This window comes from Bombina bombina, chromosome 1 (genome assembly GCF_027579735.1).
Source record: "Bombina bombina isolate aBomBom1 chromosome 1, aBomBom1.pri, whole genome shotgun sequence".
NCBI lineage: Eukaryota > Metazoa > Chordata > Amphibia > Anura > Bombinatoridae > Bombina > Bombina bombina.
This window is the reverse complement of record NC_069499.1, coordinates 1,287,611,024-1,287,636,132: the sequence shown is the minus strand read 5'-3', so window position 1 is coordinate 1,287,636,132 and position 25,109 is coordinate 1,287,611,024. Positions and strand designations below refer to the sequence as shown.

Sequence of the window (25,109 nt, the reverse complement as noted above, 5' to 3'; positions counted from 1 at the left end):
CGGAAATGCCTCAGTGTAAACAGGGACCTCTAAAAACCTGTCCATCTTACACAATTTTTCTGGGACCACCATGGGGTCACAATCATCCAGCGTAGCTAGAACCTCCTTAAGCAGTACACGGAGGTGTTCCAGCTTAAATTTAAACGCTAAGGAATCTGAATCTGCCCGCTGAGAAACTTTTCCTGTATCAGAAATTTCTCCCTCAGACAGACCTTCCCTCACTGCTACTTCTGTGTTTTGTGAGGGTACTACAGATAAATTATCCACAGCGTCTGATTGCTCATCCTCTGTATTTAAAACTGAGCTATCGCGCTTTCTTGGAAAAACTGGCAGTTTGGATAAAAATGCTGCAAGGGAATTATCCATCACTGCTGCTAATTATTGTAAAGTAATAGGGGCCAATGCTCTAGAGGTACTAGGCATCGCTTGCGCGGGCGTAACTGGTGTCGACACATGGGGAGAGGAAGGACTATCCTCATTACCCTCTGTTAAAGAATCATCTTGGGCTACATTTTTAAGTGTCACTGGATGGTCTTTAAAATGCTTAGATGTTTTAGCACACTTTACACATAAATGCAATGGGGGTACCGCCATGGCTTTTAAACATAAAGAACAAGGTCTATCTGAAGTCTCAGACATGTTTGACAGACTTATACAGCACTACAATACAGAAAAAAAAACATAATTTATGCTTACCTGATAAATTTATTTTTCTTGTGGTGTATCCAGTCCACGGATCATCCATTACTTGTGGGATATTCTCCTTCCCAACAGGAAGTTGCAAGAGGATCACCCAGAGCAGAGCTGCTATATAGCTCCTCCCCTAACTGCCATATCCAGTCATTCGACCGAAACTAGCCGAGAAAGGAGAAACCATAGGGTGAAGTGGTGACTGTAGTTTAAAATTTAGACCTGCCTTAAAAGGACAGGGCAGGCCGTGGACTGGATACACCACAAAAGAAATAAATTTATCAGGTAAGCATAAATTATGTTTTCTCTTGTTAGGTGTATCCAGTCCACGGATCATCCATTACTTGTAAGATACCAATACCAAAGCTAAAGTACACGGATGAAGGGAGAGACAAGGCATGTACTTAAACGGAAGGGACCACTGCCTGTAGAACCTTTCTCCCAAAAATAGCCTCCAAAGAAGCAAAAGTATCAAATTTGTAAAAAAAGGTATGAAGCGAAGACCAAGTCGCCGCTTTGCAAATCTGTTCAACAGAAGCCTCATTTTTAAAGGCCCAGGTGGAAGCCACAGCTCTAGTAGAATGAGCTGTAATCCTTTCAGGGGGCTGCTGTCCAGCAGTCTCATAGGCTAAGCGTATTACGCTCCGAAGCCAAAAAGAAAGAGAGGTTGCCGAAGCCTTTTGAACTCTCCTCTGTCCAGAGTAAACAACAAACAGGGAAGATGTTTGACAAAAATCTTTAGTCGCTTGTAAGTAAAACTTTAAAGCACGGACTACGTCCAAATTATGTAAAAGACGTTCCTTCTTTGAAGAAGGATTAGGACACAATGATGGAACAACAATCTCTTGATTGATATTCTTGTTGGAAACTATCTTAGGTAAAAACCCAGGTTTTGTACGCAGAACTACTTTATCTGTATGGAAAATCAGATAAGGAGAATCACATTGTAAAGCTGATAACTCAGAGACTCTACAAGCCGAGGAAATAGCCATCAAAAACAGAACTTTCCAAGATAAAAGTTTGATATCAATGGAATGAAGGGGATCAAACGGAACTCCTTGAAGAACCTTAAGAACCAAGTTTAAGCTCCATGAAGGAGCAAGCAGTTTAAACACAGGCTTAATTCTAACCAAAGCCTGACAAAATGCCTGGCGTCTGGAACCTCCGCCAGACGCTTGTGCAAAAGGATAGACAGAGCAGAAATCTGTCCCTTTAAAGAACTAGCTGATAATCCTTTATCCAAACCCTCTTGGAGAAAGGACAATATCCTAGGAATCCTAACCTTACTCCATGAGTAATTCTTGGATTCACACTAATGAAGATATTTGCGCCATATCTTATGGTAGATTTTCCTGGTTACAGGCTTTCGTGCCTGTATTAAGGTATCAATGACTGACTCGGAGAAGCCACGCCTTGATAAAATCAAGCGTTCAATCTCCAGGCAGTCAGTCTCAGAGAAATTAGATTTGGATGATTGAAAGGACCTTGTAGGAGAAGGTCTTGTCTCAGAGGCAGAGGCCAAGGTGGAAAGGATGACATGTCCACCAGGTCTGCATACCAGGTCCTCCGTGGCCACGCAGGCGCGATCAAGATCACCGATGCTCTCTCCTGTTTGATTTTGGCAATCAGTCGAGAGAGCAGAGGAAACGGTGGAAACACATAAGCCAGGTTGAAGAACCACGGTGCTGCTAGAGCATCTATCAGCGTCGCTTCTGGATCCCTGGACCTGGATTCGTAACAAGGAAGCTTGGCGTTTTGGCGAGACGCCATGAGATCCAATTCTGGTGTGCCCCAACGATGAACCAATTGAGCAAACACCTCCGGATGGAGTTCCCACTCCCCCGGATGAAAAGTCTGACATCTTAGAAAATCCGCCTCCCAGTTCTCTACACCTGGGATATGGATCGCTGATAGATGGCAAGAGTGAGTCTTTGCCCAGCGAATTATCTTGGAGACTTCTAACATCGCTAGGGAGCTCCTGGTCCCCCCTTGATGGTTGATGTAAGCCACAGTCGTGATGTTGTCCGACTGAAATCTGATGAACCTCAGGGTTGCTAACTGAGGCCAAGCTAGAAGAGCAATGAATATTGCTCTTAACTCCAGAATATTTATTGGGAGGAGTTTCTCCTCCTGAGTCCACGATCCCTGAGCCTTCAGGGAATTCCAGACTGCACCCCAACCTAGAAGGCTGACATCTGTTGTTACAATTGTCCAATCTGGCCTGCGAAAGATCATACCTTTGGACAGATGGACCCGAGATAACCACCAGAGAAGAGAATCTCTGGTCTCTTGATCCAGATTTAGCAGAGGGGACAAATCTGTGTAATCCCCATTCCACTGACTGAGCATGCATAATTGCAGCGGTCTGAGATGTAGGCGCGCAAATGGCACTATGTCCATCGCCGCTACCATTAAGCAGATCACTTCCATGCACTGAGCCACCGAAGGGCGCGGAATGTAGTGAAGAACACGGCAGGAATTTAGAAGCTTTGATAACCTGGACTCCGTCAGGTAAATTTTCATTTCTACAGAATCTATCAGAGTTCCTAGGAAGGAAACCCTGGTGAGGGGTGATAGAGAACTCTTTCCCTCGTTCACTTTCCACCCATGCGACCTCAGAAATGCCAACACTATGTCCGTATGAGATTTGGCAATTTGGAAGTTTGACGCCTGTATCAGGATGTCGTCTAGATAAGGGGCCACTGCTATGCCCCGTGGTCTTAGGACCGCCAGAAGAGACCCCAGAACCTTTGTAAAAATTCTTGGGGCTGTAGCTAACCCGAAGGGAAGAGCCACAAACTGGTAATGCCTGTCTAGAAAGGCAAACCTTAGGAACCGATGATGATCTTTGTGAATCGGTATGTGAAGGTAAGCATCCTTCAAATCCACTGTGGTCATGTACTGACCCTCCTGGATCATAGGTAGGATTGTCCGAATAGTTTCCATTTTGAACGATGGAACTCTGAGGAATTTGTTTAAGATCTTTAGATCCAAAATTGGTCTGAAGGTTCCCTCTTTTTTGGGAACCACAAACAGATTTTAATAAAATCCCTGTCCTTGTTCCATCTGTGGAACTGGATGGATCACTCCCATTATTAGGAGGTCTTGCACACAGCGTAAGAATGCCTCTTTCTTTATCTGGTTTACAGATAATCTCGAAAGGTGAAATCTCTCTTGTGGGAGGGAAGCTTTGAAGTCCAGAAGATATCCCTGAGATATGATCTCCAATGCCCAGGAATCCTGAACATCTCTTGCCCACGCCTGGGCGAAGAGAGAAAGTCTGCCCCCTACTAGATCCGTTGCCGGATAGGGGGCCGTTCCTTCATGCTGTCTTAGAGGCAGCAGCAGGCTTTCTGGCCTGCTTGCCTTTGCTCCAGGCCTGGTTAGATTTCCAGGCCGGCTTGGATTGCGCAAAAGTTCCCTCTTGTTTTGTAGCAGAGGAAGTTGATGCTGCACCTGCCTTGAAGTTTCGAAAGGCACGAAAATTAGACTGTTTGGCCCTTGATTTGGCCCTGTCCTGAGGAAGGGTATGACCCTTACCTCCAGTAATGTCAGCAATAATTTCCTTCAAACCAGGCCCGAATAGGGTCTGCCCCTTGAAGGGAATGTTAAGTAATTTAGACTTTGAAGTCACGTGAGCTGACCAAGATTTAAGCCATAGCGCCCTACGCGCCTGGATGGCGAATCCAGAATTCTTAGCCGTTAGTTTAGTCAAATGAACAATGGCATCAGAAACAAAAGAATTAGCTAGCTTAAGTGTTCTAAGCTTGTCAAGTATTTCAGTCAATGAAATAGCTGTCTGAAAGGCCTCTTCCAGAGACTCAAACCAGAACGCCGCAGCAGCAGTGACAGGAGCAATGCATGCAAGGGGCTGCAGGATAAAACCTTATTGAATAAACATTTTCTTAAGGTAACCTTCTAATTTTTTATCCATTGGATCTGAAAAAGCACAACTGTCCTCGACAGGGATAGTGGTACGCTTTGCTAAAGTAGAAACTGCTCCCTCCACCTTAGGGACCGTCTGCCATAAGTCCCGTGTGGTGGCGTCTATTGGAAACATTTTTCTAAAAATAGGAGGGGGGGGAAGCGGCACACCGGGTCTGTCCCACTCCTTAGTAATAATTTCTGTATTCCTTTTAGGTATTGGAAAAACGTCAGTACACACCGGCACCGCGTAGTATTTATCCAGTCTACACAATTTCTCTGGCACTGCAATTGTGTCACAGTCATTCAGAGCAGCTAAAACCTCTCCAAGCAACACCCGGAGGTTCTCAAGCTTAAATTTAAAAGTAGACATATCTGAATCAGGTTTCCCCGAGTCAGAGACGTCACCCACAGACTGAAGCTCTTCCTCAGGTTCTGCATATTGTGACGCAGTATCAGACATGGGCCTTAAAACATCTGCACGCTCTGTATTACGTCTAACCCCAGAGCTATCGCGCTTTCCTCTGAATTCAGGCAGTCTGGCTAATACCGCTGACAGGGTATTATCCATGATTGCCGCCATGTCCTGCAAAGTAATCGCTATGGGCGTCTTTGATGTACTTGGCGCCATTTTAGCGTGAGTCCCTTGAGCGGGAGTCAAAGGGTCCGACACGTGGGGAGAGTTAGTCGGCATTACTTCGCCCTCGTCAGAATCCTCTGGTGATAATTCTTTTAAAGATAACAGATGATCTTTATTGTTTAAATTGAAATCAATACATTTAGTACACATTCTCCTATGGGGTTCCACCATGGCTTTTAAACATAATGAACAAGGAGTTTCCTCTATGTCAGACATGTTTATACAGACTAGCAATGAGACTAGCAAGCTTGGAAAACACTTTAAATCAAGTTAACAAGCAATATAAAAAAACGTTACTGTACCTTTAAGAGAAACAAATTTTGCCAAAATTTGAAATAACAGTGAAAAAAGGCAGTTAAACTAACGAAATTTTTACAGTGTATGTACCAAGTTAGCAGAGCATTGCACCCACTTGCAAATGGATGATTAACCCCTTAATACAAAAAGCAGATTAACAAAACGAAAAATATGTTTTTTAAACAGTCATAACAACTGCCACAGCTCCTACTTTTGAAGCCTTTTGAGCCCTTCAGAGATGTCCTATAGCATGCAGGGGACTGCTGAGGGAAGCTGAATGTCACAGTTTGTAATTTTAACTGCACCAACTGTAACTTTTATACTATAACAGTGGAAAGCCTCAGGAAACTGTTTCTAGGCAAAAATAAAGCCAGCCATGTGGAAAAAACTAGGCCCCAATAAGTTTTATCACCAAAGCATATATAAAAACGATTAAACATGCCAGCAAACGTTTTATATTGCACATTAATCAGAGTATATACCTCTGATAGCAAGCCTGATACTAGTCGCTATTAAATCACTGTATTTAGGCTTTAACTTACATTAATCCGGTATCAGCAGCATTTTCTAGCAAATTCCATCCCTAGAAAAACTTAACTGCACATACCTTATTGCAGGATACCCTGCACGCCATTCTCCCTCTGAAGTTACCTCACTCCTCAGACATATGTGAGAACGGCAGTGGATCTTAGTTACTTCTGCTAAGATCATAGAAAAACGCAGACAGATTCTTCTTCTAAATGCTGCCTGAGATAAAATAGTACACTCCGGTACCATTTAAAAACAAACTTTTGATTGAAGAAAAAACTAACTATATTTTACCACTTTCCTCTAACTACCTCCAGCTATTTTGAGAGCTTGCAAGAGAATGGCTGTATATGGCAGTTAGGGGAGGAGCTATATAGCAGCTCTGCTGTGGGTGATCCTCTTGCAACTTAATGTTGGGAAGGAGAATATCCCACAAGTAATGGATGATCCGTGGACTGGATACACCTAACAAGAGAAATCACTTTTTGAAAAAACGTTACTGTGTCTTTAAATAATAAAAAGCACACACTTTTTTTCCAAATCACCAAAAAACATCAGATCTTTATGAAAATTTCACCACATGATCCTAATCTTTGAAATTATTGCACACAAATTTTCAAATCAATTAACCCCTTATTGACCAAACCGGAGCAAATTGCAGTAAACAACCGGTTTAACACACTACAGCACGGTGCCACAGTCTTTGCTGCGGCCCTACCTTCCCTTAGGGATGTCCTCCTGCACTCTCAGGACTCTACACATGAAGCTGCATGAGCTGTCTTGAAAATCAACTGCGCAACTGAGGCGCGAAAATGAGGCCCCCTCCCCCTTCAGCCCAGAGTTATGGGGCCTTCCTAAGTCAGACTAGGCATCTGATAATATGCCAGGCGAAATAAAAACCCCAAAAAGTGTTTACAATGTTTCAAACACTTAAATAAATATAATATTCCATCAATAAAATAATTGATTTAGCCCATCACAGTGTCTACCAGTATTTAAGCCCTTAACTGAAGCCATCCTTCTATACTGCGTTTCAGAAAATGGCTTACCTTCCCCTCATGGGGATTTCTGTCAGTCTTCTAGCATTACCAGGTCTTGTTAGAAATAAATGACTGAGCATACCTTAAGCAGTTAAGCCTGCAAACTGTTCCCCCCAACTGAAGTTCTCCGGTACTCAACAGTCCTGTGTGGGAACAGCAATGGATTTTAGTTACAACATGCTAAAATCTTTTTCCTCTCAGCAGAAATCTTCATCACTTTCTGCCTCAGAGTAAATAGTACAAACCGGCACTATTTTAAAATAACAAACTCTTGATTGAAGAAATAAAAACTACAAATCTAACACCACAAACTCTTTACCCTCCCGTGGAGATGCTACTTGTTAGAGCGGCAAAGAGAATGACTGGGGGGGCGGAGCCTGAGGGGAACTATATGGACAGCTTTGCTGTGTGCTCTCTTTGCCACTTCCTGTAGGGATTGAGAATATCCCACAAGTAAGGATGAATCCGTGGACTGAATACACCAAGTAAGAGAAACATCTAGTTAGCCAATCACAAGAGACAAAGTGTGCAGGCACCAATGAGCAACTAGCTCCCACTAGTGTAGGATATGTCCATATAACAAGGCATACCGAGAAAACAAAGCACATTTGAAAAACAGAAGTAAATTTAAAAGCGTTTTAAAAAGTTTAATTTTAACTTTCCTATCCCTTTATTTAACCATATATTTAAAGAGTGCTCTTTCCCATGCATGCCATACATTTTTAGGTTTATGTCCCTTTAAGGTTTCATACAAATTGATTAATGCAATGCAGAAATGTGACTAATCTTAACTAGTACAATGCCTTCCTTGTTTAAACAGTGATTTAAAGGAATATTGTATATGACAAGGTGTTGGACTAGAAAGGGCTCAAAATTTGTACGTGTTCATGTATGTATATATACTGCGTATTTATACACACACATATGTGTTTGTGTTTTTACACATATACACATACACATATATACATACACATATACAAATCCACATACAAACATATACACTTTTGAGCCCTTCACACCTTGTTATATACTATATCCCTTTAAATAACAGTTAAAAAAAATATTTTAATGTGTGTGTAATACTTTATTTTGACACATTATACAGGTCTCCAGTAGTGCTAAATGTTGGAGTGCATAACACATAACTTACCGCTAGTAAGATAAGTGATAAAAATGCTCCTTGCGCTATCTATTGCATGTTTAGGGATCGCACATAAAATGTTGGCCGTGCTAACATTCTCTGGTAAATCTGTTTTGCCACTGACTTGTAATACCAGATTGTGTGCTATTTTTAGCCCAGGATTGCGGTATGGATACCCTGTGCTATCGGCAGTGCTCCACTTGTAATTTAGGCATGTGGAAAAGTCTCTCAAATAGTGAATAGAAAAAGCACATAGTAAACTAGTAAAGTTGCATTTTTTTTTCTGTACAGAAGCTGCCAGCCATAATCACTGAGAGTAAATGGGCATTAACCACTTAGAGATTGTAATATAAAATGGTACACTATAAATAGTAAAACAACACTGCAATATACTTCTATTATTTATTTTGCTCCCTTTTCCTGTAGTTTAAAGTGAATGTAAAGTTTGCGGAATGAGTGCCCGGTTTTTAAAAATCCTATTAAAAACAGGGGCACTTTCATTCATTAAACTTTACATTTCACTGCTTTTGTTAAAATACTTACCTTTTCTTCTTGAAAGCCGCTCCAGCACTTCCCCAGCCCGTCGCAAGCCTCTTCATATGTCAGCAATGACGATTCTGGGGGAATGCCGGGATCATCATTTCTGACGTAGGAAGAGGCTTGCGATGGGCGAGGGAAGAGCTGGAATGGCTTTCACAAAGGAAAGGTAAGTATTTTAACAAAATCAGTGAAATGTAAAGTTTGATGAATGAAAGTGCCCCTGTTTTTAATAGGATTATTAAAAACCGGGCACTGGTTCATCAAATTTGACATTCACTTTAAGACAATTGCAGATTTTTTCAATCCTGAAAAATTGAAATAGCCCATGGAAGGTTTCACAACCCTAAATTTGCCACATATTTCCCATATTTATGCTGAAGCCAAGCAATGTAGATTTTGTTAACATAATGACAGTGGAAAAACCTGTCTTCTCTAGACTTAAGCCCGGTTTGGCTCCTCCAAATAAGGAAATTGGTGAGGTGGAATTTGCAACAAACAACAAAGTCTAATCTATTGGAAGACTGCAGAAAATGTTATAATTACAAGGTGTTTTCTGTCCCTTTAAGGATAATCTGGGTTATTTGGACAGGTTTTGGAAAACCTAGGGTTTTGAAGTTTAAAGCAACATTAGTGCTCCTGAAGGGTTAACTTGCTTATACAACGAGCAAACTGCGGTTGGCTGTGCTGGGGTTAGACAATGAATTGATGGCATGGAAAATGTCCATGTGCCAATGCAATCAGCTTGGGATGCAGAGCTTGTGAAATCACATTGAGATCTAGGGATTTATATAATTGTCAGGCTGGCTCTGGAACATCGTCCCCTAAGACCATCTCATACAAAGAAAACATTTATGTGCACAGGACAATGAACCTTAATGGGAGATGTGCCATATTTACACACAAATGAGTGTCCACAGTGAAAACAATGAGCACTGTGTTTCATTAGTAGCTTTAAAATGGTTGATTCAGCAAATGAAAGACTCACGCAAAGCTTGTTTTGTCATCCTATCATGTTTTGTGGTATTTATACAAATATATAAGGCTTAATTTAGTATGTCAAATTCAACACTGGTGTTTTGACCACCTACAGAGAATATAATCATATGCTTTAAAACAAATCTGTGGGAGAATTAGGTTACACTACTAAATTGTAGAGAGGCTCAGTATGTGAACCCTGATATTGTCCCAGATGCTTAATTATTAAACCTAATATGACGAAGTTCAGAAATTCTGAGTTCCTTTATTAGTGTTTAATTGGGCACAGACTGCACACTTAGGTCTACATCCTATGTAACTCTCTACTGGTAACAAGAAGATGTCATAAACTATACCTATTAATAGAGGGTTCTGAGCCATCACATTCAAGTAGTTCACAGTTTGAGCAGTATCCTATGATTGTCAGTATTATCTGAGGCAGCATCAGTATCTAAACTAGCTGATTTGAAATCTCCAACACAATTAATACTGACCATGACTTTATCCCTCTGAAAAGTACTTAGGATCTTCAGCTTCTTCAGGTTATCTTCTTCCTGTTCCTTATCTTATCCTCAATAGTCTGAAGAATGGAACGGGTTCCTACTTTTTTATTTATACATTTTTTGGTTGGTTATTTAGTAAATCAATCAGGATTGTAAATGAGCAGACTAACTTTCAAAATTGAGCTCATTCACTCTTTGAGGCCAGGTAGATACTGTCCTAATCGCTAATGTAATAGGAATGGGCATTGTTTCAGGCCACACCCTAAACAGTAGTTGAGGAGCAAGGTATAGTTTGTGTAGTCTGCTAAGCATCACTATCCATCCGGACTGTGTTCTTCCCTGTATGCTTTGTGAATAAAAGCTTTAAGCCAAGCTAAGATATTTGTTGTAGCTTTTTGTCTCTAAATTCTCTCTCTAAATTATTTTGTGGCCTGAAGATAAAATTGTAAGGTCCTGAACACATCCAGATTGTGAAATAATCTCTCTTTACCATTATTTAGAGCTGGACAGAGAGATGGAACCACAAATTCACTTTAGGAAGGAAAGAATAGTTGGCTCTTAAAACCACTTTCTCCTGATGAAAAATCAGGTAAAGGGAAACACAGGATAGAGCGGAAAGTTCAGACACTTTTCTGGCTGAGCAAATGACCAAGAGAAAAAAAAAACTTCTAAGATAACAGTTGAATATCAAGACCTTGAATAGGCTGTGAAGAACTCTTAAAACCAGGTTAAGGTTCCACCGAGGAGGAGCTGGTCAGATAACCGGTCTTATCCTGACCAATACCTGATCAAAAGCTTTAATGTCAGGGAGACTAGAGGTCTTTTTTTGATACAAGTCTGACAAGGCAGAAAGTAGGAGGGATTAAAAACTGTTAAAAATGTTGTGGTACCGCACTTTCCATAGCGCTGCCATTACAAGTTACAAAAAAACCTTCTTTTGTTGTGCGATATGGTGCGATAAGCTCTATATCGCACAAAAGCCAAGGCCTGACTTGATGTGCTTGTGCACATTTCCTCCCATAGACATCAATGGAGATTGCGGAATGGCGATTGCTATAATGAAAATCCCATTGATCGCTATGGGGACAAGAAAATGATGTGGAAAAACAGCCTAACATAAACCCCTAGTCTAAATACCCCTAAACCGCCGCCCCTGCATCGCTAACACCTAAATAAACCTATTAACCCCTAAACCGCCCCCACATCGCAACTACTAAAATAAACCTATTAACCCCTAAACCGCCGCCCCCCACATTGCAACTACTAAAATAAACCTATTAACCCCTAAACCGCTGACCCTCCACAACGCTATCACTAAAATAAATCTATTAACCCCTAAACCGCCGACCCCCCACATCGCAACACACTAAATTAAACTATTAACTCCTAAACTGCCGGCCCCCCACATCGCGACACACTAAATTAAACTATTAACCCAAAAACCTAACACCCCCATAACTTTAAATTAAAGTTACAATATAACTATCTTAAAATAAATAAAAACCTATCTGTGAAATAAAATAAAAAAAAGAAGCTTAAACTATAAAAAAAAACTAACATTACTATTTAAAAAAAAATAAAAGATACCAACAAAAAAAACCTAAATTACAAATCAGCCAATAGGATTTTAGTAGCTCTCATCCTATTGGCTGATTTGAAAATTTTAGCCAATAGGAATGCAAGGTAACCCGAATATAAAACGGGTATCTTGCATTCAATCTTCAGTGTGGAGCGACGATCGCATTAAGAGGATCCTCCACACTGAATGGCTCCACGGCCGTCAGTCCTGCTCCGTGGCCAGCTCCGCTCTGCGCACCTCCGCTCCATATTGAGATAGAAGATTCCCGTGCTGGATGAAGATGGAGCCACCTGGAAGACCTTCGCTGCCGGACTTCAGAAATGGTGAGTACCTATTTTGGGGTTAGACTTAGTTTTTTTTAAATTTATTTTTTTAGATTAGGGATTATTTTTATTTTTTAATGGGCACTAAAGAGCTGATAGTCCTTTTAAGGGCAATGCCCATACAAATGCCCCTTTAGGGGCAATGGGTAACAGGTTTTTTTATTTTGGGGGGTTTAACTGTTAGGGGGTACTTTGTAATTTTTTTACGTAAAAAAGAGCTGTTTAACTTAAGGCAAGGCCCTTTTAAGGGCTATTGGTAGCTTATGGTTTTATTTTGGGTTGGCTTTTTTGTTTTTATAGGGGTATTAGACTAGGTTTAATTTTTGTTATTTTGGATCATTTAGTTTATTATTTTTTGTAATCTTAGATTTTTTTATTTTTCTTAATTTTAGAGGGTTTTTTTTGTAATGTTAGTTTTTTAAATTTTTTCGTAGTGTTAGTATTTTTTTATTTTATAATTTAGTTTTTTTTATTTTAAGTTTATTTATTTTTTTAAATAGTAATGTTAGTTTTTTTTATAGTTTAAGCTTAGGTTTTTTATTTCACAGGTAAGTTTTTATTTATTTTAAGATATTTATATTGTAAATTTAATTTAAAGTTGGGGGGGTAGGTTTAGGGGTTGTTTAATTTAGTGTGTCGCGATGTGGGGGGGGGGTCGGCGGTTTAGGGGTTAATAGCTTTATTTTAGTAGTAGCGATGAGGGGGGTCGGCGGTTTAGGGGTTAATACTTTAATTTAGCATTGGCGATGTGGGTGGGCCGCGGATTAGGGGTTAATAGGTTTTTTATAGTATTTGCGATGCGGGGGGATGGCGGTTTAGGGATTAATAGATAGTTTATGGGTGTTATTGTACTTTGTAACATTTTTGTTATGAGTTTTGTGAAACTACTGTTTTTTGATCGAGGAATGGATTGTTGCGGTATAAGCTGTAACACTAGCGTAATAGCCTAACCGAACAACTTGTAATACAGAAGACCTGAAAATTCCACACTTAAAAGCCATTTTTTGAGTGCAGAATGGAGAGTTGCGGTACAAGCTAAAACGCTAGCGGTATAGCCGTATCACTGCGATTTGTAATATGGGTGACCTGCCATACTGCGCGAAAAGGCCAAATTTTTCAGCGGTATAGCTGTACTGCAAAACTTGTAATTTAGGTGACAGGTTGTGAGTGACTTTGCTTTCTTGAATCTTATTGTCAGTTTATAAAATGAACAAATAAAATAAAACGTGACTTTATCAAAATTAAATATAAACCTAAATAACAGGCAAGGTAAAAAAAACAAAGCAAATATAAAAAAAAATATTTTTAATATTGTATCCTTGTTTTCTTTGTACCAGTTTTATGATTCAAATGGCGCATTCAATTTAAATAAGTTTCCAATTTACTTCTATAATCTAATTTGCTAAGTTCTTTTGGTATTGTGTGCTGAAAAGCATACCTACGTAGGCTCTGGAGCAGCAATGCACTACTGGGAGCTAACTGCTGATTGATAGCTGCCTTGTGTCATTGGTTGACCACTTGTGTTCAGCTAGCCCCAATTAATGCATTGCTGTTCCTTCAACAAAAGATACAAAGAGAATGAAGCAAATTTGATAATAGAAGTACATTGGAAAGTCGTATAAAATTGTATACTCTATCTGAATCATAAAAAACAATTTTTGGTTTTCATGTCCCTTTAAAGATTTGATACTTCAAATTTACACCAGTAGGGAAAACAAAAAACAAAACAAATGAAAAAAAAAGGGATTGTTAATCAAACAGCAACAAAAAGAAATATTGTGACAGCTACATCCTTAGTGCGGGAGCGAAACAAGAAAGAGAAATTAAGAGCAATATCAGAGCCTGCATGTGTAAAGAAGTGCATTGTCTCCAGCCTGATGCCTGTTTCCTGTGTACGTCTGAAAGGTCTGGCTGGCCCTGCTTGCTGGCCCATTTGACAGGGTTCATTAATTTATGGCAATGGCAACCCACAGGCAATCCTTCTTTAGCATGAAAACACTTCAGTCATGAGAACTAAAATGCTCTGCTTACAGAGTGCAATGTAATCAGAATTATTTTATCCATTTAAGAATCTCATTGCTATTAACCATTTGAGTGCTAAGCACTTTCCCACCTGGGTGCTACGGTGATTTTTTTTTTACTTTTGTATTTTCCCCCCCAAGATCCCCAATACTTACACCGCTGGAAAGGATAGGCGATTACCTTTCCAACGGTGGGTCTTGGGGGTCTGTAGCTGCTTAGATGCCTGAGATACAGACGTCTAAGCAGCATGCCCCTTTTCTCTATACTTTGTATTGTAAATTTTTAATAAAGTTGCGCGGTGACGTCATCACGTCATTGCCCGTGAAGTCACCGCGCAAAACATGAAGCCCAGGCGATGCCTGTCACTATGCAGGGTAGGAGCGGGTGGGAGCCCCAGATCTCCCTCAAGATGGGAGAGTGCTAGCGACAGCTCTGAGCCGTCGTTAGCACCAGAGTGGGAAACTCTGCGACAGCTCAGAGCTGTTGTTAGCACTCGAGGGGTTAAAGAAATAGTCTAGTCAAAATTATAATTTCATGATTCAGTTAGAGCAGGCAATTTTAAGCAACTTTCTAATTTACTCCTATTATCAATTTTTCTTCGTTCTCTTGCTATCTTTATTTGAATGTAAGTTTAGGAGCCGAGCCATGTGGTGAACCAAAAATGGGTCGGCTCCTATGCTTAAATTCCTGCTTTTTCCAATAAAGATACCAAGAGAACGAAGAAAAACTGATAATAGGAGTAAATTAGAAAGTTGCTTAAAGTTGCCTGCTCTATCTGAATCATGAAAGTTTAATTTTGACTTTACTTTCCCTTTAAAAAAGGGCCGGGTAAGATGGTCATATCTAGATACAGCTAAGAAACATGATGCTAAATGTCTTTGTTTTGTTATATCAAAATACTATATTATTTTTGGTTTGTCTCTTGGGTCAATACAAACGTTAAATCAGAGTTTTAAAAAGAATCAATTACCTAAAGGGTCAGTAAACATTTTAGCCATGTATAGTAAAACAACTTTGCAATATACAGGGAGTGCAGAATTATTAGGCAAATGAGTATTTTGACCACATCATCCTCTTTATGCATGTTGTCTTACTCCAAGCTGTATAGGCTCGAAAGCCTACTACCAATTAAGCATATTAGGTGATGTGCATCTCTGTAATGAGAAGGGGTGTGGTCTAATGACACCAACACCCTATATCAGGTGTGCATAATTATTAGGCAACTTCCTTTCCTTTGGCAAAATGGGTCAAAAGAAGGACTTGACAGGCTCAGAAAAGTCAAAAATAGTGAGATATCTTGCAGAGGGATGCAGCACTCTTAAAATTGCAAAGCTTCTGAAGCGTGATCATCGAACAATCAAGCGTTTCATTCAAAATAGTCAACAGGGTCGCAAGAAGCGTGTGGAAAAACCAAGGCGCAAAATAACTGCCCATGAACTGAGAAAAGTCAAGCGTGCAGCTGCCAAGATGCCACTTGCCACCAGTTTGGCCATATTTCAGAGCTGCAACATCACTGGAGTGCCCAAAAGCATAAGGTGTGCAATACTCAGAGACATGGCCAAGGTAAGAAAGGCTGAAAGACGACCACCACTGAACAAGACACACAAGCTGAAACGTCAAGACTGGGCCAAGAAATATCTCAAGACTGATTTTTCTAAGGTTTTATGGACTGATGAAATGAGAGTGAGTCTTGATGGGCCAGATGGATGGGCCCGTGGCTGGATTGGTAAAGTGCAGAGAGCTCCAGTCCAACTCAGACGCCAGCAAGGTGGAGGTGGAGTACTGGTTTGGGCTGGTATCATCAAAGATGAGCTTGTGGGGCATTTTCGGGTTGAGGATGGAGTCAAGCTCAACTCCCAGTCCTACTGCCAGTTTCTGGAAGACACCTTCTTCAAGCAGTGGTACAGGAAGAAGTCTGCATCCTTCAAGAAAAACATGATTTTCATGCAGGACAATGCTCCATCACACGCGTCCAAGTACTCCACAGCGTGGCTGGCAAGAAAGGGTATAAAAGAAGAAAATCTAATGACATGGCCTCCTTGTTCACCTGATCTGAACCCCATTGAGAACCTGTGGTCCATCATCAAATGTGAGATTTACAAGGAGGGAAAACAGTACACCTCTCTGAACAGTGTCTGGGAGGCTGTGGTTGCTGCTGCACGCAATGTTGATGGTGAACAGATCAAAACACTGACAGAATCCATGGATGGCAGGCTTTTGAGTGTCCTTGCAAAGAAAGGTGGCTATATTGGTCACTGATTTGTTTTTGTTTTGTTTTTGAATGTCAGAAATGTATATTTGTGAATGTTGAGATGTTATATTGGTTTCACTGGTAAAAATAAATAATTGAAACGGGTATATATTTGTTTTTTGTTAAGTTGCCTAATAATTATGCACAGTAATAGTCACCTGCACACACAGATATCCCCCTAAAATAGCTATAACTAAAAACAAACTAAAAACTACTTCCAAAACTATTTAGCTTTGATATTAATGAGTTTTTTGGGTTCATTGAGAACATGGTTGTTGTTCAATAATAAAATTAATCCTCAAAAATACAACTTGCCTAATAATTCTGCACTCCCTGTACTATTCTATTCTATACACATATTCATGTTGCCCCCTTTTTGTGTAATTTATCTCTGAACTGAAAAAGCACACTGCAGACTTCTCAAGGTTTACTCTGCTTCATATCTTACCCTTAAAAAGGGACAGTTCACCCAAAAATTGTCTCCCCTGTAAATTATTCCCAATAATCCTTTTAACCTGCTAGAGTGTATTAAATTGGTTACAAGTAGCTCCTTTACTCCTATTTCAGCATTTGAAATAGCTGATTTAGCCTGTGGTATAGCCACTTATACTGAACAAATTAATACTGGAGTATAGGCTATTGAATAGCCTAAGTATACACAGCCAGCAGAAGAGATTACACTCTCAGTGGGATGCAGGATAGTTAAGTAATAAAATGATCATTTTCCATTGTTCTCTCTATGTATTGAGCTTTGGTGTTCCAGCCAAATAAAAGATAAGGAAGCAAGTCTGTTTACACAAACTTAGACCATAATGAGATCTGATTTCACCTTTAAGTTCAACCCATTGTAATAGGCTGTGGTTTCAAAGCAGAAAATCAGCTACTTCATATACACAAATAAGCATGAAAATGGAATTTCTCAAATATTTTATAATCTGCAGTTGGTATAACAAGTCATTTAAAATACATTAATGGAAAAACAATTTTACAGTGTACTGTCCCTTTAATGTCAAGCAGATAAGAATTGCAAAAAAATTTACTTTACACTAACAAAATGACTGTATTAACCTTGTTGTCTGCAGACTCAAGCACAGACTGGCTCCTCCATATAGGCAAGTGGTTGAGGGTGTTTTGCTATTGAAAAACAATTGCAGCAAAACTTTGTGGAAAAGCATACCTAGGTAAGCTCTGGAGCACCAATGCATTACTGGGAGCTAGCTGCTGGTTGGTGGCTGCACATATATGCATTGTGTCATTGGTTCACCTGATGTGTTCAGTTAGCTACCAGTAATGCATTGCTGTTTCTTCAACAAAGGATACCAAGAGTATTAAGCCAATTTGAAAATAGAAGTAAATTGGAGAGTTTTTTTTACAATTGTATGCTCTATCTGAATCTTGAAAGACAAAATTTGGGTTTCATATCCCTTTAACCGCTCTTTGAGATTTATTATTGAATATTATAATGTACAAATATGTGGAATAAAATTGGAAGAAGTTTCTGTTTTTATTGTGCACATATGACCAGAGCTGCTTGTGGCGCAAAAACACGAGTAATCAACATGGCTGTGATTGGTCTCTCTATATTTCCAAAGAGTTTATTGCCTACAAACACAGTATACAAACTGCTACATGGATATATTATTTGAGAATCATTGTATGGGATCAATGTGTCCTTTAACTTTATACCACTTGAGATTGATTATTTTAGATTTGAAGCGGACCATATATATGCATAATAAAGAGAGCACTCACTGAGACTTGTATTGACTAAGTAACGGTGATTCAATAAAAGTCCCAGTGAGTGTTCTCTATATTATGCATATGGATTAATGTCTGTAGTACCATGGGCTATTGACTTTTTGTATTCTGGAGTGCTAACTTTCACAATTTGACTATATATATATATATATATATATATATATATATATATATATATATATATATATATATATATATATATACACACACATATATATATATATATATATACATATATATATATATATATATATATATATACATACATATACACACATACAGGCCCTGGACATGTCCGGCTAAAATTCACCAGGCCTTAAGGTTACGCACACACACACACAACATATATATATATTAATTGATAGATGTATGACTCATAGATATTTGTGATAGATATATGTATAGTTTATTTGTGTGTGTGTATATATATAACTACACAAGTAAAAAGAGATTGAAAAGAACGGAGAGTGCAAGCCTGTGTTTGTTTTTGGATTTTTAAATTTTTGAATTGCTAGCACCCTGGCAGTTGTTTTGATGGGTGAGAGTGCGCATCTTGAGAACACTTATATATATATGTGTGTGTGTGTGTGTGTGAGGGGGTCACGGACCACCATCAGGGCTTACATGGCCTGGTACCAGAAACTAGGGACTAAATAGTACATAAATGATTTCTGACAGCTTACACCCATGCATATCATGCACAGCAATTGATGGAATAAGCATGGCACACACAGTTCTTTGAAGCTCACATAAAGATTGACATAAGGTCTCAGGATGAATAAGTACAGATATGCTTATAAACATAGGGCAGCATAGTAATATTTATTCTTAAAAGGGCATTCATTATTCATACAGAGCATACCATTTTAAACAGCTTTCCAATGTACTTTTATTATGAAATCTACTTCATTCTCTTGGTATCCTGTGTTGAAGGAGCAGCAACTCTACACTACTGGAAGATAGCTGAACACACCAAGTGAGCCAATGCCCAAGGCATATATATGCAACTACCAATAAGCAACTAGCTCCCAGTATTTATTGCAACTTTTGAGACTAGATCTAGGTATGCTTTTCAACAAAGGATACTAAAACAACAAAATTCTATACTAGAAGTAAATTGGTAAGTTGTATAATTTATTGGACTCATGAACGAAACACGTTGAGTTTCATGTCCCATTAAGATGAGTTAATAAGTGATATTCCAATGAAGCGTATCTGTGCATAATAAGGACAAGAGCTAGAGTAACATATACTGAATATTTGGTTTAACCACTAAATGGGATACCTGGTTTTACAGCCTTCATGACAGCACGTGAGGACTTGAGCACTGCATCATAAATGGCCCGCTGGTCAGGGGTAAACTTGCCATTGGCTGGGAAAGAGCAAGTGATGTCAGAGCCGTAGCAGTAGTATTCTCCTCCCATGTCAAATAAGCTGTAAGATAAGAGGGTAAGATAAGATAAGAGGGTAAGGGTAAGATAAGAGAACATAAATACTACCTGACTACAGTACTGTATTATCTTTCTGAGGGTACTATGTATACACAATTATGAAATGATATAAAACGACCTTTAGGCTGCATGTAGCTGTATTATGATGTAAATATTGCCTAAATGACATAAGATATTGTCGTTTACACATGGTCCCCTCTGCAAACTCTCCCATTTTACTACATATGCAAATATTCCAAAATCAAAAACCTTTTCCGTCCCCAAGCAGTGTGGATAAAGGGTTTTCTACCTGCAATATTAGACACAGAGTCTGATGATCAAAATCTCGCCAGCACAAGCAAACATTTCTTATGTTGAGGGCATTTGGCAGAAGAATTAGAACCTGGGTTGAAACACATTTGTTTAACCCCTTAAAGGTATGTCGCTGGTCTTGTCTTTCAATGGCACTTGCTTTTTTAATAGCGTGTGATCCGTGCTATTACGGACTGAAAAACCCTTAACGACCAGCGATGTACAGGGTACATCATGACCGTTAAGGGGTTAAAAGTGATCTTGTTATTCAAAAAGGTATTAACAATTCCTATATTACTAATTTGTACTGACCAACACTAAGCAAGGCTATATGTGTGTATATCTATCTATCTATCTATCTATCTATCTATCTATCTATCTATCTATCTATCTATCTATCTATATATATATACACACAAAACATGTCAACTAACTGATTCAATCTTGATGTTTCAATGCAGAATTTGTTTTCACTATACTAATATGCTTTTATTATTGTGTAAAATTAACAATTTCTTATCACAGGAACACTGTTCACAAACAAAATTGTATCATCCACATGAAGATGGATCATTAAAACAAAAAAACTATTTACATTTACAATAAAATGAATCCAGCAGTATTAGCCTCTATTAATGCTCATCAGTACAGGTAGCATAATCAGGATGTACTTGTCATCCAATGAACATTAGCACAATGCATGCTGCTGTATTCTATTGAATATAAATATGAAAAGCTTTTATTTAAATTTTTTGCAGTCAAACAAAGTTTCAACAAGTTTAAATCCAGTTCTTTGAGACAAATGATAAAGATCACAGGCACTACGCTGATCTCCTAGGTAGCAGGCAGTGATGAGAGCTTACAACTGCAGCAGCCAGGCAAGTAGTTAGACTTAGTACCCGATTCTAAAAAAATCTGCTGAACAAAATGTGGTTTTCCACGCCAACACTTGCAGGGGCAGCCTTCATGAAATCCTATTAATAAAAAAATATATGCTTACCCGATAAATTCATTTCTTTCATGGTATTCAGACTGCACAATCTATTACTCCTGGGAATTACTCTTCACTAGGAGGAGGCAAAGATTCCCAAACCCCAAGAACTCTATAAAACCCCTCCCACCTCACTAGTACCTCAGTCTAATGTATAGCCAAGCCAGGGTGTATTTTATAATTTGTGCTGCCCTAGGCACTCAAAATTCAACCCCCCCCCGAAGGTTTTAGGCTTGCATACACACACAGGCACACACACAGTTGTACACATATACACACACACACATCTATCTATTATTGCAATATATATAAAAAACCCAAACACAGATTTCTTGATACAATGCTACCCGTAACACAATACTAAGTGCTGAAAGCCAACAGAACTAAATGCAATAGCTAGCTAACTAAATGAAGGTTCACAGTTACCTCTAAAAATGAAACTCCAAGGGCAGTCTTTTATTATACCACCTAGAATGTAAGCTCCTTGGGCAAAATCTCTCCTTATATACCAGTATAATACTTCTAAAATAATTGTAAGGTTTTTACAAATATAGCCACAAAAAAGTGCTGCCCTCCCTTCAATCTGACACCCTAGGCAAGTGTCACAAAAATACACCCCTGAGCCGAGCATAAAGAGGAATGAAAAGTAATAAGAGCAAACAAAATAGTAGCAGTGAAAAAAGATGTGCCCAAAAAAAGGAAAAAGACAACCCAGGAAAATACAGGGTGGGATATTGTGGACTCTCACCACCATAAAATAAATTAATTTATCAAGTAAGTATAAATTAGTTTTTCATTCATACAGGTGGTGAGAGTCCATGATCCATTATTCCTGGGAACTAATACCCCAACTGTGGAGTCCACGAGTTATAACAGAAAAGGGTGGGATCTAAAAAACATATTTTCTCCCTGAGAAACCAAATCCGTAATCCCAATAGACAATAAAACAGGCAATTAAAAATAACGAAAAGGCAAAAATAAATCAACCTCAGACAACTGCCTGAAGGACAACCCGCTTAAAGGGACACTAAACCCAAACATTTTCTTTCATGATTCAGGTAGAGAATAAAATTTTAAATAACATTCCAATTTAATTCTATTATCTAATTTGCTTCATTCTTTAGATATCCTTTGCTGAAGAAATAGCAATGCATGTGTGAGCCAATCACATGAGGCATCTATGTGCATCTACCAATCAGCAGCTACTGAGCATATCTAGATATGCTTTTCAGCAAAGAATATCAAGAGAATGAAGCTAATTACATAATAGAAGTACATTAGAAAGTTGTTTAAAATCACATGCTCTTTCTAAATCATGAAAGAAAAATTTTGGGTTTCATGTCCCTTTAAGGCTGCCTCAGAAGAAGCAAAGACATCAAAATGGTAAAAAAAATAATATACAAAGACCAACATATTGCTGCCTTGCAAAATAGGTCCATTGATAAAACATTCTAAAAACACAAGAAGTGATAACTGGTCTGATATAATGAGCAGAAATCCATCTAGATGGAGGCTGACCTGCTACCAAGAAAGCTACATAAAACAGAAGCTTCAACCAGGAAGTCAAAGAAACAGCAGAACGTTTCTGCCCTTTCATAGAACAAGGAAAAGGAACGAGCAAACTAAACGTTTGTCTGAAAACCCTTAGTAGTGTCTATATAACAATACAAAGCTCTAACAGAAACCAACATATGAAGAAATCACTCTGAATAAATCTCAGGATTAAGACATAAAGAAGGTACAACAAAGTTCCAACTAAACAAAAAACAAAACCTTATCCTAAAGAAAAAAATAAGATAAGGAGAAACACAAGAAAGGGTAGAAACTCTTCTAGCAGATGAAAAAGCTAAAAGAAACAACATTTCCAGAAAGAAGTTTAATATCCACCTGATGCATAGGTTCAAAAGGAGGAACCTGCAAAAACAAACAAACCTCAAGACCAAATAAAGGTTCCAAGGAGGAAAAATTGGATAATTGCAGTCTTTATTCTAGGCCATGCTAGAACTAAACCATGAATGACAGGAAAATTAGCAATCTTCTACAGAGCATAACTAAAACGGGCAGAAATCTTACCATCAAAGAACTGGCAGATAAACCCATATCCAAACCATCTTGTAAAAACAGAAAGAAAACTATGAATTCTAAGAGAATGCCAAGAAAAAACCTTAATCGAACACCAATAAATAAATAAATAAATAAACTCAGTAACTAAACAAATAGTTCAAAGACAAAGAGGTTTATCTCCACGCCATTAAGCAATTGAAAAGTTTAAAAAATCTTACTGGCAGAATTGTAAGAAATCTATCCAGAAAGATTATATGACCAAAAGAACAAGCAAACAGCCACATCAGCAATCAATATTACTGGACTGAAAATATAACTTGCTTGCAAATTAGCCCTCCTAAAGAAGGATTATAACCACCTACCTAAAGGGGCTATAAAGGAAGAACTATCTTCCAAAGGAATGTAGCACATTTAGCCAGAGTAAAAATGGCCCCAACCACTTTGGGAATAGCTTCCTAAAGCTGAAAAGAGAAGCTGGAAAAGGATACAAATTCTTAAACCTTGTAGAAAGAATAAAAAGTATACCTGGTTCAGTCCAGTTTCTGGATATAATCACAAACTGCAACAGGGGCAATAATTACACCATGGGATTTAACCAAGGGTTTAAAAAACAATATCTAAACACTTAACTGGTATATCCCTATCTATTTTAGGATCATTACTATGCGCATGAAAAAAAATGATGAGATTAAAAATAAACATATTAACATTTTTTAAAGAGGAAATATCTAATAACTACATATAAATAACTGTCCAAAGGCTATGTACATACATAACAATATATAAAGTGATATCCAAATTGGATTACAGAGTGCAAAATAAATAAAAATATAGTAATTACCCAAAGGCACTCTGCTACTGGAGGAGACCAGTAGGAAGCCAAGACCAGCGCTGAAACATAAAAGCAGAAAAACTGGAATAGGAGAGCAAAGGACAAGTCCCTGCAACCCCCATGGCAAGGCTTGTGACTAAATCTCCACTGGTGAAATGTGTGTCACTTCCAATACGCCAAATACTTCACCCTGACAAACACTGTATTTTGAGGGAAAACAGGCTTCAACTCCATCTGAGAACCCCTTTCTCTGTAGAATCAATTGCCATGGAGGCAAAGACAAGACTGAGTTATTGGTGAGGTAGGAAATATTTTATAGAGTTCATTGGGGTTTGGTAATCTTTGCCTCTTCCTAGTGGTAGGGAAGATTCATTCCCAGGATTAATGGATTATGGACTTTCACCACTTGTATGAAAGAAAAGGGGCTGTCCCTGCAAGTGGCGAGATGTCTCCCATAGAAGTAATGAGAGCTCTTGGTTAGGTAAAAGTGGGGGGGGCTGACGTGTTTTAAAAAATGGATATTACGCTTAATACAAATCAAATTACGCTGTTTTCAGTGCACTGTGCCTTAAATTTGCTATAATGTTTATATGCATAGGGTTTTCCTTTCAGAATAATTAGTGTTTTGAGAATTTTAAGGAAAACTCGCCACTTTTTAACTTGCAAGAAAAAATTGTGAGAACTGTACTGCACAGAATTACGCTAGTATTTGAGAGAAAAATTCATATATGCCCATCGAAAGCCCATGTTCAGCCCATTTTCCAAAAAAACAATTATGCTTTGTATTTTTTTACTTTAACCCTTTGAGTGCTAAGCACTTTCCCACCTGGGTGCTAAGATTTTTTTAAGGTTTTTTAAATTTTTTGAACAATTTTTTTTTTAACTTTTTTTTCAGACCCCCCCAACACTTACACTGTTGGAAAGGTTAGACGATTACCTTTCCAATGGTGGGTCTTGGGGGTCTGTAGCTGCTTAGATGCCTGAGATACAGGCTTCTAAGCAGCATGCCCCCTGCTCCTATACTTAACATTGTTAAGTATAAATAAAGTTGCGCGGTGACGTCATCACGTTATTGCGCGTGACGTAACCACACAAAATGGGAAGCCCCAGCGATGCCTGTCACTCTACAGGCACGATTGCCAGGGTAGGAGCGGGTGGGAGCCCCCAGATATCCCTCAAGATGCGATAGTGCTAGTGACGGCTCTGAGACGTCATTAGCACCAGAGTGGGAAACTCTGTGACGGCTCAGAGCCGTCATTAGCACTCAAA

General features: G+C 38.8%; 1 protein-coding gene across 1 annotated transcript in view; it reads right to left on the bottom strand.

Annotated features, from left to right (window-relative positions):
• Window positions 1–25,109, bottom strand: part of PEPD (peptidase D) — a 999,359-nt gene that overhangs the window by 96,898 nt on the left and 877,352 nt on the right. Inside the window, exon 12 of the mRNA XM_053701517.1 lies at window positions 19,497–19,645. Within this exon, the coding sequence (XP_053557492.1) occupies window positions 19,497–19,645 (149 nt within the window). The remainder of the gene's footprint in view (window positions 1–19,496; window positions 19,646–25,109) is intronic.